Here is a 19,716-nt window from a genome sequence, read left to right on the forward strand (position 1 = left end):
CCTGATGAGATGAATCCACGGGTCCTGAGGGAACTGGCAGATGAAGTGGCTAAGTCACTATCCATTACATTTGAGAAGTCCTGGCCATCTAGGGAAGTTCCCACTGACTGGAAAAGGGGAAACAAAACCTCTGTTTTTAAAAAGGGAAAAAAGGAAGACCCAGGGAACTACAGGCCAGTCAGTCTCACCTCTGTGCCTGCCAAGATCATGGAGCAGATGGTCCAGGAAACTACACTTAGGCACATGGAAAATAAGGAGGTGACTGGTGACAGCCAACATGGCTTCACTATGGGCAAGTCTTGCCTGAAAAGTTTGGTGGCCTTCTACAACAGGGTTACAGCATTGGTGGACACAGGAAGAGCAACATATGTCATCTACCTGGACTTGTGCAAAGCTTTTTACACTGTCCCACACTACATCCTTGTCTCTAAATTGGAGAGACATGGATTTGATGGATGGACCACTCAGTGGATAAGAATTGGCTGGATGGTCACACTCAAAGAGTTGTGGTCAATGGCTTGATGTCCGAGTACAGAGCAGTGATGAGTGGCATTGCTCAGGGGTTGGTATTGGGACCAACACTGTTTAACATCTTTGTCGGCAACATGGACAGCGGGATTGAGCGCACCCTCAGCAAGTTTGCCAACGACACAGCTGTGTGGTGTGGTCGACACACTGGAGGGAAGAGATGCCATCCAGAGGGACCTTGACAGGCTTGAGGGGCAGGCCCGTGCAAACCTCACAAAGTTCAACAAGGCCAAGTGCAAGGTCCTGCACATCGGTTGGGGCAATCCCAAGCACAAATACAGGCTACGAAATAAGCAGATTGAGAGCAGCCCTACAGAAAAGGACTTGTGGGTGTTGGTTAACAAGAAGCTGAACAAGACCCAGAAACGTGCGCTTGCAGCCCAGAAAGCCAACTGTATCCTAGGCTGCGTCAAAAGAATTGTGGCCAGCAGGTTGAGGGAGGCAATTCCGCCCCTCTACTCTGCTCTCCTGAGACCCCACCTGGAGTACTGTGTTCAGCTCTGGGGGTCCCAACATAAGAAGTACATGGACCTGTTGGAGTGAGTCTAGAACAGGGCCACAAAGATGATCAGAGGGCTGGAGCACCTCTCCTATGAGGACAGGCTGAGACAGTTGGGGTTGTTCAGCCTGGAGAAGAAAAGGCTCTGGAGAGAACTTATAGCAGCCTTCCAGTACCTGAAGGAGGCCTACAAGAAGGACAGAGAGGGACTTTTTACAAGGGCACGTAGTGATAGGACAATGGGCAATGGCTTTAAACTGAAAGAGGGTAGATTTAGATTAGATGCAAGGAAGAAGTTCTTTACTGTGAGGGTGGTGAGGCACTGGAACAGGTTGCCCAGAGAGGCTGTGGATGCTCCATCCCTGGAAGTGTTCAAGGCCAGGTTGGATGGGGCTTTGAGCAATCTGGTGTAGTAGAAGATGTCCCTGCCCATGGCAGCGGGGTTAGAACTAGATGATCTTTAAGGTCCCTTCCAACCCAAACCATTCCATGATTCTATGATTTTTAGGTTGTATTTCCATTACATAAAAATCTGAAAGATCATATAAAAAAAAAACTAAGTTCACAAGAACTGTGTGACACTTGTCAATAAAATATGTTTACGGTTTAACTTCAATCAAGTAACTTAACAAATGGTCTAACTAAATAAGGCCTCAATTCCTAAAAGCTATCCTTCTGAGAATTAAACTTGATTATGATAGTATCTCTAGAGTAAAACCACTTATTTTGTAACTGGATAAAGTAACAGTAATAGAATAAGAAACATTTTCTGAAGATACTCCTAAGTAATCCTGCAATGAATCCTCCATTTTATGAAATTTTATTCAATTGTTATTGCAACAGAGCATCAGATTATGATTATAGTTATGTTTAATAAGCTCTTTATGTAAATTGATTCAAGAAAATAAGCATGCTTATGCAGATGATCTTGTAATTTTCTGCAATTCACAGGATTTGGAGTAAAAGTTAAGCAATTCAAATTCAGTGCCTTTTGAGTAATGCATTTGCAAGACAAAGCCCCAGAAATTGACAGTTAACGTCTTCTGTTTTCTCCCTCTATACAGAACTAGGAATAAGCCACAGCTCTAATCATCTCTGATATTTCAATTACTTAGCATTTACCCCATGCAGTATATGGCACCCAGTTACTTTTCCAAGAAAATAACTTTATTTTTCATCCCAGCAACATAAGCCTATGACAAAAGGATTAAAATCCATACAGATATGAAAACTAGGAAACAGGCTTGAAGTCAGCTAGTCTTTACATGGATCAAACTGACATGCTGTGCTATATTTAAACAATGCAATCTTTTTCCTCAACAAAAATCCAACATGCCTGCAGAACTGTTGATTCAATTTGGCATTATCAGAGCATGAACTTCTTAAAAGAAACAAACCCCATGTATTGTAGAAAATCCAGATGCTTGCAAACTCTGCTAAAATCATGTTTGCTGAAAAGGTGAGTAAAGGACATTTGTTCATGGGTGGAAATGCAATAAACTGTAGAATTTCAGGAAAGGAAGTTATGTTTCTGCAATACTTAAACACGGTACTGACCAGACCTGCCATCCAATACAATCGCAAATGCAATTGTACCAGAACCTGGGGAAACCTGAACAAAGTCTTCTTGCTTGCCCTGGTGAAAAAAGACTAAAGAATAAGAAGGAAATTCTGCATTTGTAAAATGGAAAGAGAGATGCATTACTGAGGTTGTTAGATGAAAACTATTATATAGTTACTGTGTCTTTTTAGCTGTCATATCATCTACAAATATGCATGCTAACTGCAGCTGACTTTGGGTTACCAATTAGAAATTTTGTTTTTTTAATAGAAAGCAACATAACACACATCCTAAACTGCAAAAGTTACTAGAAAGCAATGCTGCAGTGTCTCATGCTTTTCCAACAATGCCAAACTGAGCAACACAAGCATCTGAAAACCAGGAAATTAAGAATCAAAGTTTTAACTGAGACAGCCTTCATCTGCTCTATAACAGATACACCAGGAACATGTCACATGAAACCAGGTAGAAGAGAACAGCAGCGTGAAAGAGTGTTTGAATTTACCTGAACTGTACCATAGACGACTTTATTCCACCTATTCTAAATTCCAATATTGCATATACTTCACCAGAAATAACCCCAAACTTTACCACTCCCTTACAACACTTGCTTTAATCCTCACTCATATCCAACTTCCACAATAAGAAAACCCTCAGGCAGCCAGCGAGGAGAGCTACAGAGAAGAATGTACTAAGGGATAAAAATGAAAGTATATAGGCACTCCTTTTTCTAATCATTCTGAAAACTGTGAGGGTCAAACCTTACTCAGTTTTTCCAGATACATCAGTACCAAACCTCTACCATCCAACACACTAACCTGTACATAACATGCTGGATGTAGCTGGGAAAAGCTTTGATAACTTCACTGGCTCTGAGAAGTATACCTTAATCCTTTCTTTTCTTGTCAGTGTCTGAATATCCCTGAACCTGATGGTTTGAAAAGGCACAACAACACATAAGGCAACTTAAACTCGGCATTAATGAAGTTCCATTAAATTAAATTTACTAAAAGGTGACTCCAAAGTAAAAATGCACATAATGTTCTTCCTGCAGTTCAGATCTGCAATCCTACAGTAACTTCTATACCTATGCAGAATCTCTCTGAAATCAAAGCAGCGTGAAGGATGTAAAAAGTCACCCCCTGAAAAGGGTACAGGATAAACATAAAAATATGATTTTTATCTACTTGCCTCCCCAGTAGCCTTAGGTACTGGTTTCCTATCAAAATTAAACAGCTTACCCTACATTTACTACTTCCTACAAGAAGTAAAGAAATTAGAGGAAAAAAACCAACAAAAACCCCACAGCTAAAAAGGTAGAACTATCTTTACTACAGAATGTCGTGGTTTAACCCCAGCCAGCAACTAAGCACCACGCAGCCGCTCACTCCCTCCCCCCCCATCCAGTGGGATGGGGGAGAAAATCGTGAAAAAGAAGTAAAACTCGTGGGTTGAGATAAGAACGGTCTAATAGAACAGAAAAGAAGAAACTAATAATGATAACACTAATAAAATGACAACAGTAGCAATAAAAGGATTGGAATGTACAAATGATGTGCAGGGCAATTGCTCACCACCCGCTGACGGACACCCCGCTAGTCCCCGAGCGGTGATTCCCTGCCCCCACTTCCCAGTTCCTACACTAGATGGGACGTCCCATGGTATGGAATACACCGTTGGCCAGTTTGGGTCAGCTGCCCTGGCTGTGTCCTGTGCCAACTTCTTGTGCCCCTCCAGCCTTCTCATTGGCTGGGCATGAGAAGCTGAAAAATCCTTGACTATAGTCTAAACACTACTCAGCAACAACTGAAAACATCAGTGTTATCAACATTCTTCACATACTGAACTCAAAACATAGCACTGTACCAGCTACTAGGAAGACAGTTAACTACATCCCAGCTGAAACCAGGACACAGAACTAAACAAAATGCTACTGCTGCATCATTATGACAGAAGGTTGAGGTGGTGTGTACATGCTGAGAAAAATTGTAGAGTTTAATACCACTGTGGCTATTAAATGAAAACGAGAACATGATAAAGTTTAAAAGACACATTAACCACAAAAATCTTAGGTGACAAGAAATAAAATCCACATGTAACGAGAGATCAGAAATAAACAAATACCAAAGCTTAGTAGTAAGAAGTCTGCTAATATACAATTCATTAATTTTCTTGATTTTTGCTGAACTGCTCTTCTTATAATATGCAAATAACAATTTTGGATATCCTGTTGTGAGAAGTCAGGCCAATAAATAAATCATTAAATTATATGTAAATTGTGATCACTATCACATCACGGATACATACCTCAAGCGGACGTGGCGGAGGAGGTGGCAGGCTTGCAACTTTGGCTGCTCTTTGTCTTTCCACTTCCAGAGCATGTTTACGTGCATTTGTTCGTCTTGGGGGAAAAAACAAAACCAAAAAAACCACACACACAAAAAAACCCCCAAATGACCACACACAAAAGAGAAGAGATAAGGAAAAAACTATTCAAGCAACAATGACAGTATTGTGCAAAATAAAAAGGCAAACCTAAAAATAAACAGATTCAGATGTACCCGAATTGAATGCTTGGGAGATGGGGATGGGCAAGCACACTGAAAAGTCAACAGAACTTATGCTGGAAGACAGCATTGCAAAATTAATTTATTGAAGTAATGCAAAAATGTTAATACTGACAAGCTTCTAAGAACAAAGCAAAATCCCTGCTTTTCACTTAGGTTTTCAGAAGGCACTGCATCACTTCAACACATTTTAATTGCTCAAGTGTGGACAAAACTAAGTATTTAATCAATAGATCTCAGCTCTACTCAAGCACAACTATCCTCAAGAGTACACAGCTCGTTTTTCATGCCAGCTCAAGTTTGGTTCAATCTGCTCAAAAAACCCCACTGCTAAGAAGGAAGACCATAACAAATGCAATAGGTCCTTTTTTCAAGTGGGTAACTCTCCATCAGGAACTGGCCTGAGAACATTTCATTTCATATGTCACTGAATAGCTGTCAGCCAACAATCTACACTGAAAATAGCAATATACAGATGAAAGGCCCCCCACTCATTCAGAGTCTGTAAGGCCAGCTTCTATACTTGACATTTTTGTCTTGGTTTTAAAAGTACAGTTCTTATCAAAACCCACAAGCTTTGTCCACAAGCATTAATTCTCTAACCCATAAAATTTCAAGGTTAAAAAAGCTCCAAGCAAGAAGCATCAAGATTTTTGCCTTTCACCTTGTGACACTGTAAAATGCATTCTATGCTTAAGAAAACTAGGTAACTATTGCATACCGGGCTTGCTCATGAAGTAATTTCTCCTTTTGGTACTTCTGTTCTTTCAGGGCTTTCCTATGTCTCTTCTCTGCTCTTTGTTTCCTTTCCTCTGCTTGCTTTGCCAGAGCTTCTAAGTCAGGTTCCTTAACAATAAAATATTGCAAGCACTTAATACAGGTTTTTACTCACTTCTCGTACTATCAGTGTGATATTTCAAATTAAGTACTGCTGGTACGAATCACAAACTCAAAATTACTTTCTACTGTATTAGAGTAAAAATACTCTAAATAATAACTTTTCCTTCTCTGCCATCTTCTTTATTGTCTTCTTCTCTACCACCAACGGCAGCAAATTTGCCACATTCCTCAGCCAATGTAACCAAATATTTATGTGAAAAACTTAGCTTCTCTCTGCATCTCTTTGATAAAGAGGGTAATACAAATACACTTACACATTTTAGCAAACACTGACTAAACTGTACAGAGAAAGCATGTTACTACCTTTCAGTCACTAATTACAATGATTGTGTATCAACAGAAACACTTCTTTATGATTTTGTGTTCCTATGGCATTGGTACCACAGTTTTCCACAAACTCATCCATCCTAGCACTGGAAAGAACTTTACGAAGAAGTTGATTTAGAGACACTGAAATATGGAAAAGTATAATGCTATTTTACTTGGGTTAAAAAGCCTGACCAATTCAAGAAGTAGCTAGTCTGCAAAATTCATGCAAGAAGTCTGTGGCACCACTGAATTCTATAAACCTGGTTCAGAGTAAAATCTATGGAAAGTTTCTACTGAACAACCTCAATGATCTCTCAAAGAGAGCCTACACAAGTTACATGATTTTGAAGAAAGTGAAAATAGTTTACAGGTGCAGAATTAAGAACTGACACCAGTTTGCAGTCTAGGCAAAGGCCTCTGAAGCCATTATCAAGCCTCTCCGCGTCACTTGAGCACTGAAGGAAAAAAAATGTTAAGTATTTTCTTAACCATAGAAAAGATACTGTTACATGGTAAAGAAAAAAAGTTACTATATTACTGGCATACTTGAGACAATGATTCACCATGTGAAATTTAGTCAAGTAAAAACATACATTATCCTATATGTTTACAATCTAACATAAACAAAACAATTTTAAGAGTTTGCCTAGCAAAAGCCTTAGCAGATGGGCCTGTAAGATCATTTAATCCTCGTCTTGTCTTGTGGAAAGATATCTGCTCTAAGAAGCTTCCATTCTTAAAAACTGTCGTTTTACATATTAGGACTGCAAGATCAAGAATATAAGAAACCAAACAGCAATCTTGGTATTTCTAGAACATCAAGAATTTCTCTGACAATAATATTAAGCTGTTTCACTTACATTCTCCTTGGCTTGTCGGTGACCTTCACCAATCGCTCTTAAGCTTGATAAATACAGTTTTTCTAAGGCTTTCATCTTTTGATCCTGTGCTTTCTGCCATTCAGCTCTCAGTGCCTCCTCTAACTGATGTAGTTGTTGTTCTCTCTTCTGCTTTACTTTCTGTCTTATCTGCAAGGCGATATACTTCTGTTGCTCTCTAACCTGTAGAAATAGCATTTATGTTTTGTCAGCAACTTCAAAAAACACAGTATTTTTTGCAGCAAGTCTTTCCACAACATACTCTACCCTCCTTTCAGCTTTCCATCTCATCTACTATTCTATTAACATCTGTCCAGAAAATACTTCAAAGTTGCCATTACCTTTTACCAAAATTAATACATTAAATAATAAATTTAACTGAAACATTTTGCTAAGATTAAAGTCCAAGATTAACATACAACTGATAAACAAAATGCAAAAAACTGCTTGGAATATCCTTCCCTCCAAAAACATAACACAATAACTTATTAAAGACTCCTATTACAATGCAACACGGTTTAAAGAAAATCAGCAACTATACTGATTAATTAAAGTCTGCTTACTAAGTTTCTGTTTTTCACTTTGTCAGTAAAATTCTCTTCACTAAAGAGGAAAACATATCAAGAAAAAAGCCCCAAAGGGGTGAAAGATTAGTACATGGTAAATGTCTTGAATTTTTTCTAAAGACGGTTGAGACATGAACAGCTTGTGTAGGACAAAGCAGAGGAAGGCTAAGAAGAGAGAAATGGAGAAATAGTCCTGTGGTCTAACAGCAGGACAGCAGAACAGAAATGGAAGAAAGATGAGATGATCAACAGACATTTTCTGAAAAAGGTACTCTGCTCAGACATTCTGAAAGGAGCAGTACTTAAAGCATTTAGGAACTATGACATTTTGTAGCAATTCTGTTTGTCCACTGGAAAGCTGTGAAGCTTTGTATTAGCAGTAGATGTCTTATTTCTTCTGCATGATCACTGTGAAAACACCTGAAACACTGTAATAGGTACGAATCCTTACACTAGTGACACACCAGAGAAGAGGCAACTGCATGTTCACAGCCAAATAAAAATGATAGATACTGGGAAGCTGGCAGGGAAGAAGAGATTCTGGAACAGATGTCAAATTGAATCTAACAAACAGAGAAGGTATCACAAGCAAAATATGCACTTAGTAGTAAGTAAACATGAGAAAAGGAAAATAATTCACAAACTAAATAGAAACCTAATACACAATATTATGACCCTGGAATTTAGTTTACATTAAATAAATTTTTCAGTTAATTTTCCTAAGTTATTTGTTACATCATTAAATGAAATACACAACATGCAGAAATACAGGCATACTTGCTGTAGCCTCAGTTTTCTTCTTCTTTCATATTCTTCTTTCAGAAGCATGGTTTCTTCATTAGGACTAAGCCTCAATTTCCCTACTTTTGCAACTTTCCTCTTCATCTTTGGAAACGCGGAATAATCAACTTCTATGAGAACAACATGAAAACCAGAAATTGTGCATAAAAGACATAGGTAAACCAGCTATAAAAACCAGATAATACCATAATCTTACAAATCTTGCATGGTATCTAGGAGCACGATCTACAACTCTTCACGTCTGTTCCAATTGTACTCAACAACATTGGCACTGTCTTTGTCACAGTCACAAAATGTATGGCTTTTGAACTATTATACTATGTAGCAAACTCTGCAACAGTATTGCATTCACATTCTACACTGTGGACCAGACCTGCACATCTGCAAAGTGAGTAGCAAACACTATTCCACTCCTGGGAAGACAAAAAAAACTACTGAACACCACACCACACAGTAAAGCAGACTGGTCAGTTAGGCGATTTGTACTGAAATAGTATCGTAACAGCTATAAGATAGAAGATATTGAGTTTGTTAACATTTTTGACTACAGTCCAAGGTTTTCTGCCTGGAAGACTGCGAAACTCCAACAACAGTCTGCATGCCAAGCATTTTACTAGAATGCTAAAGTTGCTTGCTGACAATTTTTTATCCAAGTTTTCTTAAGCAGCCATTTCAAGTGATGTTTCCTTTTAGATCTTACAGTGGAACCAGGATCTGCTGGTTCTACAGATCGCTTCCTGTTTTCCTCACAATTATAATTTTCACCTGCACAGCAAAAAAAGACTTTTTCAGCCTGATATGCAGCCCAGTCCAAAACTGCCCCCCCGCCTCCCAAATCTTTACTTGATCTTTAAGTATTTATATCCTTGAAAATACTCAAAACAAACCAACAAAGACTTTCAAAAGCCACTGTTTAGTTCTAAAAATCCAAACCTTATTACTAGTGAACAATCCACGTAGCAGTAACTTAAAGAACATGTCACACCTGGAAAAATTTCTTTTCAGTATCATAAATAAAAAAAAAAACCTCTAAAGAAATCAGGTGAGGTGTAAAAACAAAATAACGATTCATGAGATACTTTTGGTACAGGGTTATTAAGCCAATGAATCCCAAGTTCATTACAGGATAAGCAGGGACAGAGTATCACGGTTCCTGCTAGCCTTCCCTTAGTTAGATGACGAGGTACAAAACATAAGTTTATCAATACACATAATTAGGGAGCAAATGACTACATTCCCCGCCTCCGAAGAAAGGAAAATTTTAGAGGATGAACAATACAAAGCCTAGATCTAACACTTAAAGAATTTAAGAGCCAAAGCAGATAACGCAAACGCCACAGTAAAGCGGTCAACATTTGCACAGATTCAGTCGCAGCACAAAGCAGCCAGTAAACACACGACAGTTAAAACGAAGCCAGCCTCCCCCGGGACCGCTGCGCCACAGAGGTTCCCGTAAGCCACGTTAACGCCTCGTACGACCCTGCCCGGCACAGCCACCAACAAGCGCTTCTGCGGAGCCGGGAAGAGAACCACCGGAGTCAAAAGGCAGGGACGAGCGCGGCGCGGCGCGCCGGCCGGGGGCTCAGCCCCGAGGCGGGCGGCCCGGGGCGCGCCTTGCCCGGGGGCAGAGAGGAGGACGGAGCAGGCAGGAGCGCAGGCCGGCCCCCAGGGAGAGCCCCTCCGCCAGCGGGCTCTGCCCAGGAGGCCCCGGGCCCGCTCGGGCCTCTCCCCGTCAGTCAGCGGGAGCCGCCACCGGGGCGGCGGCCGCTACAGCTCGACCAGCCCGAGCTGAGGAGGGAGAACGCGGAGGGAAGAGAAAGGAAAGGACGCCCGGGAAGGGAAGGGAGCGACCCCACGGCGGGGCTGCCCCACACCTACCCGCCGCTTCTCCCGCCGCCCGCTTGGCCCTCCGGGCCGCCGTCGCCAGCAACGGCTGCCGCCTCCCGCTGCGTCACCGCCAACGCTCACCCCGAGCGGCCAATGGCTGCGGGCGCAGCGGGAAACGGAGGGCCGCGGCGGGACTCGCCCTCTGCGCATGCGGAGCGCTCCCTTCGCCGCTCGTCGCCACACCTCCCACCTCTCCGGGCGCACGGCAGCGCGCATGCGCCACCGCGCCACCCTTCCCCCGCTTCCCGCTACGACTGAGCTCCGCCCCTGCCTCCTGGTGACCAATGGGAACTGAGGAAAGCTGTGACTGGCCGGTGAGGCCGAACGCGGCGACTATAAAAGGGGCGGTGGGGGCAGGGGAAGCGCTTCACTCCGTCTCCTCCCTTCTCCCTCAGGCCCTCTCCTCTCTTAGTCAGTCCTGTCCCAAGGCCTGATTTAAATGGGGTTAGGGTTTTGCCCGCTTACTCAGGCGATCTCAGCCCCCTTCAGGGCTTATGACCGCGATTTTCTCACAGCGCTATACCAGCAGGCCTCTGCCAGGGTTTCCAAGTGCCAGAGCTCGTGTGGGAGGGGTATGGGCTAAACTAGAAATGGTGGGGGAGCGGAAGAAAACTCAGCACTGCTAGTTTTACCTCTGTGTAACCTTCTCGCTCAACACTCTTTCTGGATGCGCTGTATGAGTAGAAGGAGTAAATTCAGGCACTGGCGGTGCCCCTGGACTTGTGGTGCTGCTCTGCCTGTCTCCTGGGCTTGCGTGCGGCTGGGCAAGTTGCTTCTGCAGTGAGAGGTCTGTGCTGCTACCTTGACCTCATAACTAGTGCTGATCTTTCTTTCATAAACCTCTTTTTTAACTAATGTCTGCTCCTTGTAAGCCTGATGCAATACTTGTTTGCTTCTTTGCTTTCATCCTCATGTGTTAGTTTAATTTCTAAAAGGGAACATTTATCATATGTGCGAGAGCTGCAGCAGTTGGGATTTGAAAGCAGAGTCATCTGATACCCTTGATTTATGAGGAACATAAAACTGAGCAAAAGCTTGTTACTCATTTTGAGAGAAACAATTCTGCTGCACGTAGGGATGAAGTGACAGAGGCTGTGTTAGATTGTTTCTCTGTGTTGAGTATGTTCCCAGGGTCTGAGCTGCTGCTGCAAAAATGGAAGAACTGCTTGTGACTTATAACCGATGGGACACAAAGGAGATAATTGGTTGTCTTGTGCTGAAATGTGAGTGCAAAACATAGCTACTTTCAATGGCAGTTTCTTCTAGAAAAAGGAAAAAACAATTTTGTACTAGGAGCTAACTGTCATAGTAACCCACCGTATTGTGTCCTACAGGACTGAAACCAGGAGGGCTGAGATTACTTGGTAAAACTTAGCGGTTTGGTGCATGCAGATGCATAGCCACACAGGAAATACACTAAAAAAAGTACAGGATTGCAAAACAAAAACCATGAGCACAGGAAGAAGAGGTAACAGCAGTTGAACGTGGTTTCTTCCCTGCCTTCTGCATTTTACTGCTAAACTGCCTTCTTGTCCACAGATTTCTGTGCTATGGGATCAGTTAGGGAGATAATTTGCTTTCCGTCAAGTGCTTGCAACTTGCTGCAAACTGCTGACTGTAATAGCTGGTACCAAGTTAATACCTGATTGTACATTAAAGACACCCAGATGTTTCACAGTATGCATATTGAATAAATTAAATGTGAGCAGTGTGCTTCCAAATGCGTTTCCTAGTCTCCTTATTGGATTTTTTTGTCCTTCAGCATTTTCATTATGGCAGCGCTCTCCACAATAACATCTCTTCTAAATAGCTTTATCCTGCAGGTCAACAGGTAAAAAAAAAAATTGAAGACAGTCCATTAAGAAAGTAATTGAGACTATAGATTTTAGAATCCTCTACTTATAAAATGTGAAAGAGGTCAAATATCTGCTCCTCAATTATACTATTGGAAAAAAAGGGATATTATGAAACCCACATGTGCTGGGTAAGAATTTTGTTTCAAGGGTGTCTTCTAGTCAATATATTGCAGAATTATTTCTGCTACCACTTAATTTACATACATATACTGAAAAACAGGGATTTAGCAAACAGTCATTTTAATACTGTAATATATTCTACTTTTTACTACACCTGTTTGAATTACAGTATTACAGGCATGCATTAATTCTTTCCCATTGTGAAGTAGATGGTGTTCCTTACATAAAAGGTGAATAGTGATGCAGCAGTATCAGTGCATCTAGCCAGGCATATATAAAGCTGGAGACAAAGGCTCCCCTGTGCTTCAATTACTGGTCACATTTCTCCTGAGGGAAAAGAATAATACTTGGAGGACTTATCTACAAATTCCCAAGATAGCTGGGGGAAAATCTGAATTTCTTTTCAGGAACAGAATGCTTTCTGTACATAAAAAATGTCTTACAGTGTGAATCTACATGAAAACAGATTTAAAAGAAATAATTTTTGTTTCATGTGTTTGAAGTTGAAGAGGGGTTGTATGACTGAAGTCCGCTGCTGAGGTGGCCTGCAGTGCACGGTCAGGAGCTCAAATCACAGTATAGGCCTTCTACTGTCCCAGAAAATGGCTTTTGAGAGTGGGACTGTCCATACTTCCCTATCAATCACAGAGGTTGTTTATGCCATCAGCAGATGAACCACTGCAAGAGATGTTGGCACAGGCACCTTGCCTTGCTGTGCTCTGTGGGACGATTTAGTCTGGATATAAGATTACGAGACTGGAGTTGCCTTTGTGTGCCCTGAGAGAACAGATTCCCTGTCTCATAGGCAGCTCGAGTAGACCAGTGTATGCAACCTATACCTCTTACTGCCACACAGGAGCACTTGCTCCTTTCTTCATTAAAAATTCTTAACCGGCCACTCATGTCTTTCACAAGGGAAGGATGACTTGGCAGGCTTTTCTGCATCTTCAGCAGGGAAACACTGGTTTTATAGGTTTTCTGAGATCCAGTAATGGAACAGTACAATCACCTGACAGCTCACCCTTGTGCAGGACTTGGCACCCTGCAAGAATTAAGTATTCTACTTGAAAACTGCTGAAGGAAGAGCTGTAAAGAAAGTGTCATATTCAGACACTAAACTCCCCGCCCCACATCCTCTAGCACCTCATTAGACAGTAATGCAGTTTTCTGTTTCTTGTCTCCTTGCTGATTACTGAAGTATCGGAATGAAATGAGAACTTCTCTCAGTTTGAATTGGCCTTTCTCTGCATTCAGTATTCTTCAATGTCACATACCACGTTATAATATGGTCTTAAATGTTTCCCTGTGGTTCATTTTGTTTTGATCTGTGATTACTTCTCCCATGCTGTTTTATCTCTTTTAGCACCTGACACCAGACATCTAATTATCATGACCGCCAGGAACTAACAGGATGTGGTTTTATAAAGGTTTGTAATCCTCCAGTTCATACAGTCCAAAACTGCAAAGTGCCTTATTAAATAGTTTGCATTAAGTGCATTTTTTACCTGTAAGCTTTGCAAACATAGATGGAGTTTTCTGACGAGGAAAAAGGGCTAATCTTTATTTTGAGACTGACTAACCTACTATGGTCAGCGCGTGCAAGCAGAGCCTATAATAGTCTCTGCCTGAGACTGATTTGGAGATAAATTTTCTTGACAGACGTGGAAGGGTAGCTTTCGTTATTATACTCCATGTCATGTAACAGAAGGCTGCAAAGCTATGCTGTCCAGTACCAAAGCAACTGTATCCGGAGCTGTGCCTGTATAAATTCGCAACGTGCAGATTCTATTCATTAAAAAGATGCTACAGAAAAAGACAAAAAGGCAAAATATGAGGCATAAAAAGCTAAGTAGCTGGTAAAAGAATAATTACATGTAATTAAATTAAATACAATGTACATCCTAAAATTATTGTCATGGAAAGACAAAGAAATGGGTGTAAATTCAGATCTGGTTTTAGATATAAATGGTGTTGTCTTACAGAAAAAAAAAAAAGCATGCTTTCTTATGACATTGTTCCAGAAGCTCTTATTAGGGAACCAACAGCAACCTTAAGCAATCCCCATTCTCTGTCACGAATGCCCCTGGGACTTCACCCAGCATCCTTAGCCCAGCTTAATGGTTTGGGTCTCTGGAAAACAACCAGCCTTGGGATGGTAAAAGCAGCACCAAGTGCTTAAGAACTTAGTATTCATGCATGAACCATGGTGCTGCGTAAGGTCATTTTAAAATGGGCTCTCAAGCTCTCAAACAAATGAACTCTCCCAAAGCTTGAAGCCAACAGAACTGAGCTGGATTCAGGTTTTTACAGACAAAAAGGAACCTTGTGTAGCTACGCTGCTGCATGGCCTCAGAACTGGTCTGCCTAATTACTCAGTGATGCCAGTGTATGCAGAATTCTACAACACAAACTTGGTGTGTGCACGGTCATTTACTAAAAGTCTTGTAATCTGTGTTCAGCCTTCTAAAATGTATTGGAACCATACATAGAATTTTCTCCAATTGTTATCATATGCACAATAACTGTGCATAAATAGGCCAATTATGCTTAGTTCAGTGAGCTAACAGCTGGTCTTTGCCAGCTTTTCTCAGCTACTGTGCCATATCTTGTTTGGCTAACCTTCCTTTGTTTCTTCTTGTAATATCTACTTCTATTCAATTTCAGAAACTCTACTGAACATTACTTGCTTTATTGCAGGTAGTTTCAAGCAGAAAATAGAATAATGTTGGATTTTCTGGTATTTCCTTTAAATAACGGATTCTACTTCAGCAAGATGTCTTAAATGTCTTAAAATTTTACCTTGTAGAAAAAGACCTCTTTATGTGATTAAAAATGCATTTTTATTTAGTCCTACATTAGCAGTAAGCATCATATTTTTAGCATGTAGTACAGATGAAACTGGGAGAAAACTGATTTTTTCTGATTTTAAAATGATTACTTTTTCTCCAACCTGAATTGGCTTGTTTTGTATTGTTTGCCTCCTCCTTCTGATTGCTTATGTTTATTACATTGTATACAGGAGCTGTTGGAGTTTCCACAAGCTTCAGTCTCCCTCAGATGTGCGTCCAAGTGCTGTGCTGTAAGCAATAAAATTAATGAAAGAACATCTCGAAGAACAGCTTAAGGCTTTAAGTCTACAAATCGCCAAAGAAGAGGTTAAAGGTTCTGGATGAAATCATAAAGAACAAGTAAATGGTCAGGTTCTGCCAACTTAATGACTGATTCAATCAGAATCCCTTTTGATGTCTTAATAGTCATTTATACATAAAGCAAGTAAAAATGTGTGCTAGGTACTCCCTTTCCTTACTGCTGGCTTCTGCCATCTCTGACAACTTCTACAGCGGGTGACATACAGGATTAGACATAGAATGCAGGTCTCTTCTCAGGAAAGTACATGTCATTATCCTTGGATATCTGTTATAATATCTTAATATTGTTTATGAAATACCAGCAAAATGTTCACAGTGTAAAAGAGTGGATCCTGGTTTGATCAAGACCTTCACAGTCTAAATCAAACAGACTGTATGATCAGACAGACCTGTGATATACCACATTACACTTCTACCATGAATTAGCTGTGATGTTTTCTTTAGTAGAAAGAAACTGATTATATAGATGGAGTCATTAAAAGGCTTTATGAAGGAAGTATGTTTCAAAGAGAACCTTACAAAGGGAAAGGATGGTGAAGAAAAATTTACAAGGAGTGAGAATGAATTTGCACTAAGAGGAGGAACTTGGAAAAAGCTGCAGCGTGACAAACTTGGGTTTAGAAGAAAGCAGTGAACATAGAGCAGTGATATACTGGTTCTTATTGCTCCCATTCTACTCTTTTTAACAGAAACCAATTTCTCTACAGACATGGAGACGTTTTCTGTCATAATTTTGCTAAGTATTATAGAAACCAAGGAGGGATGAATGAACAAAGGGTCTTTAGTGATTGGAAAGAGGTAAATTTAGAGTCAAGTCTGAGAGAAGAAAATGTGGAAGGGAAGCTGATTAATGACTTAGATCCTAGTTTGGAAAACTAGAGTCTGAGCTTCAGTTTTCTGCGAGACTATAGATTTTTGTGTTTGTGATCTTGGCTTAGTCTCTTTGGGATTGATCTGATAAATGGAACTAAGTCCCAGAATCCTGATCCTGAAAAGCCATGCTAAACTACTAAAGTCTAGAAGAAATTAGCATTTTTTAATCCTAAAGATCCCTGATCTTCTAGATTTGCTGACCTTTACATGCCCCAGCTGTTCTAATGTTGACAGGACTGAATGGCTCAGAATCTAAATCTGAACAAGACTCAGGAATTACATTTTTTTATATATAGGTCAACATCTAGTGTACTCAAAGTATGTGCAACACAACAGCTGCACAGGTTTCTGCACAAAACACACTGCTATTTTCTTTTGTGATTGGAGAGAAGAGGCAATTGGAGACCAGGCCTCCTGTTTTCCATGTTGTTGTCTGAACAGCCTGATTAGAGTCATCTGCTCACTCTCTCTATGGCCAAATTAATAGTGAATTATGTTTTGCACAGTGGCATGGCTTCAAAGGAAGAGGCAGACAATCCCATCATCCTAGAAAGAGGTGGTTAGAACACGTCTGTGGGAGTTGACTCTGACTTGTACAAAAAAACATTGCATCTTTCCCACTTCCTCCACAAGTGCTGTGACCGCCAAACTGCTGTTAAGTCAATGCAGTTCCTACCGCCTGCTCCTGTTGGGGAAAATAAAAAAGAGCTTTGCCCAGCTTTTTTTTGAAAATGTGGGTTCCTATATTTAGTAGAGGTTTGAGGCTAAAGATACATTTTCTGAAAAGCGTATCTCTACAGGTCTGAGAGGTGGTATTCAAGATATATTCCTATTCTCAGTATTTCCTATAAGCTAGTGCTAGATAGCTACACCTTTGACTTTAAGTGGTTCCCTAATGGTGTGCTCACATCCTTAGATCATATATTGAGGTTTCACTAATGCCCAGGTGATATACTCACCAGTATGAGCCTGTATCAGCCCTAAAATTGGAGGCGTCTATTGAATCTGGCCCTTTGTTTCAGATATTGAAGTAATAGTGAAGTCAGTAAAGGGGACAGCAGTGCTAGTCGAGAAAGACATGGACAGCAGTATCATTTGCCCCAGCAACGTCCTTGGTAAAGCAAAGCCAGTTTTTTTCCCACTGGCCCAATAAAATTGCCTCAATCTGCTTCCTTGGGTGATCAATGCTCATCTGGAATTTTATCACTGTCCTTTTTAGAGGATAATTTAATTGTTTTACATTTATAGAGGCAAAGTAATAACCTTAGATTTACATAGAGCTAATTTCTTTCTTTGTGAGTGGGTTCTGCAGGATGTGAGCAATTAAGCTTCTGTGGGAGGATACAGGAAACATGATTAATGGATCAAAGAGACACCATCTAAGGGAAATGGGTATAATACCAAGGGAGATAATGCTCCAAATCATAATAGTTATGCAAATATGCCAAATGTTGGAGAATTCAATTAATATTTGACAAATGGATTTTCTGTGATGCAGAGTAAACACATACTGGGGAAAAAATAAAGCTCTATTGCACATTATCTGTTAGCTTCCTCTCACGCAGGCTGGGTTGGCTGGTCAGGCATCTCATTTCACTGCAGGTGGCGAAGAACAGCTAGGCACGAATCAGTGCCAGACAGTGATATTGTTTGGATGAAAAAGATTGACCAAGGTTAAATCCTATGCACGCAAGGCCAATCAGCACTTGTCAGTGTGCTTAGGTCTATTGCTCAGTCCTCTGCTAAAAGTTAAATTTTAGTCCATGTAAATGAAAAGTGGTTTAAGAATGAAGGAGACAGAATTAGGCAACGTTTATGTTCTTGATTTTGTTTTTCACTTCTCTTTTCTTATCTGTAAAAGCAACATTAGTAGAAAAAACAATAATCAAGTAAGAACAGAATGCCTGAGCTAGTGGAAGACACTGGGCTGGGACTCAAAAAGACTGAGCCTCAATTACCCAAATATAAAATGAGGTTAATTCTGATGATATATAAAGGCAATGACTCATTCAGCCCAGGTTAGGTTTGTCCTTCAGCCATTACATTCATCTAGAAAGAATGAGCCATGCTCGGTTAGGCCACTACAGTGAGGGGAAGGCTCTGTGCTGTGTATGCTGAGCGGGCAGAAGCTCCAAAGTCCAGGAAAAGAGAAGCACTCAGACATGTGTTATCCTCAGGATTTCATACTGGCCAGCCACCAAGCCTTTGTGTGGCATTCTGGGCTATCCTGGGTAGTGTCTAATCCTTTCTTTGAGAATATGGACCTTACACGTGTAATTTCAGTTCTTTGATTCACCCTGCTGAGACCAGACTTTGTGATGCCTGTAAGAAGGGCATAAACAGGCACTCTAGATCTCATCCTCGCATCATTTAAGTGTGCATTTTCCCTTTGCTTTTGACTGTAGGGGAGGATGAGAGCCCTATTTTCTACTTGCAAGGCATGTATTTCATTCATTTTGATTCACTATGGTCAAGTTACAAGATCTTAAGAAAATCCTCATCTCTTCTATTAAGCCATCTATTTAAATCAGACATAATAGATTTTAATAAACATTGGTATTTTCCCAAGCTTATGATTTCTTTTAACAAGCAATTTTGCTGTGATCTTTGAGTTATTGCCTCTAATGGATGACTTCCCTGTTGTCAAGGCTGATTCCATCTCAAAATGTATTAATCTAACCCACATGTACACTTTAGTTAAATGTATCTTGGCAGACATCCACCACTGGTATCAGTTCTGAACACCACAGAGTATTTCTCTAATTGGACATAAAATTCATAGTTTTATCATATGATTCTTTGCTATACAGTGTGTCCAATTAGATTTAATGAGCTCATTTTCAGGACAAGTTAGCCAAACCAGTGTTACTGCTAATTTATAGAGGCTACAGAAAAAGTTACTTGATTAATTTCTTTCCTAAATTAAAACTTTCTAGGAAATATTATTGCTTCTTTTCCTTTTAGCATGTGAATATACAAAAACCTGATTTTGGAAATAAAATGTTTTCCCAGTGTGTAATTTCCAATGATTGTTGTAATATCTTTGTTTTTTTCTTGCAAATGTTTTGGCAACAAAGAAAAGTCTAGCATATTCTTACATTGTGTTAATAAAACCAAGCTAAGTAGCATGATGACGAAGGAACCAGTAGCAATGTAGCTATCATAGCATGAATTGAACAAGCCAGCTTAAAATCCTACGTGAATACTTGGCAGCTGGCGGCC

General features: G+C 40.5%; 1 protein-coding gene and 1 long non-coding RNA gene across 5 annotated transcripts in view; one reads left to right on the forward strand and one right to left on the reverse strand.

The window, feature by feature from the left end:
- CEP295 (centrosomal protein 295) overlaps positions 1 to 19,716 on the reverse strand; it is a 74,875-nt gene that overhangs the window by 36,580 nt on the left and 18,579 nt on the right. For 2 of the 4 annotated variants that reach the window (XM_069808386.1, XM_069808388.1), the window contains exons 1-5: positions 10,488 to 10,571; positions 8,586 to 8,719; positions 7,225 to 7,425; positions 5,877 to 6,001; positions 4,896 to 4,989 (exon numbers count right to left, since the gene is read on the reverse strand). In XM_069808386.1, the coding sequence (XP_069664487.1) occupies positions 4,896 to 4,989; positions 5,877 to 6,001; positions 7,225 to 7,425; positions 8,586 to 8,693 (528 nt within the window). In that variant the 5' untranslated portion in view covers positions 8,694 to 8,719; positions 10,488 to 10,571. Of the gene's footprint in view, positions 1 to 4,895; positions 4,990 to 5,876; positions 6,002 to 7,224; positions 7,426 to 8,585; positions 8,720 to 10,487; positions 10,572 to 19,716 lie in introns of those variants that run through there. The other 2 variants (XM_069808387.1, XM_009920313.2) reach the window with 2 other exon arrangements.
- On the forward strand, positions 11,201 to 19,514 carry LOC138690170 (uncharacterized). Its single transcript, XR_011328996.1, has 4 exons — positions 11,201 to 11,719; positions 13,836 to 13,899; positions 15,492 to 16,276; positions 17,001 to 19,514. It is a non-coding gene; the product is annotated as an uncharacterized lncRNA (long non-coding RNA).

This window comes from Haliaeetus albicilla, chromosome 20 (assembly GCF_947461875.1).
Source record: "Haliaeetus albicilla chromosome 20, bHalAlb1.1, whole genome shotgun sequence".
Lineage (NCBI taxonomy): Eukaryota > Metazoa > Chordata > Aves > Accipitriformes > Accipitridae > Haliaeetus > Haliaeetus albicilla.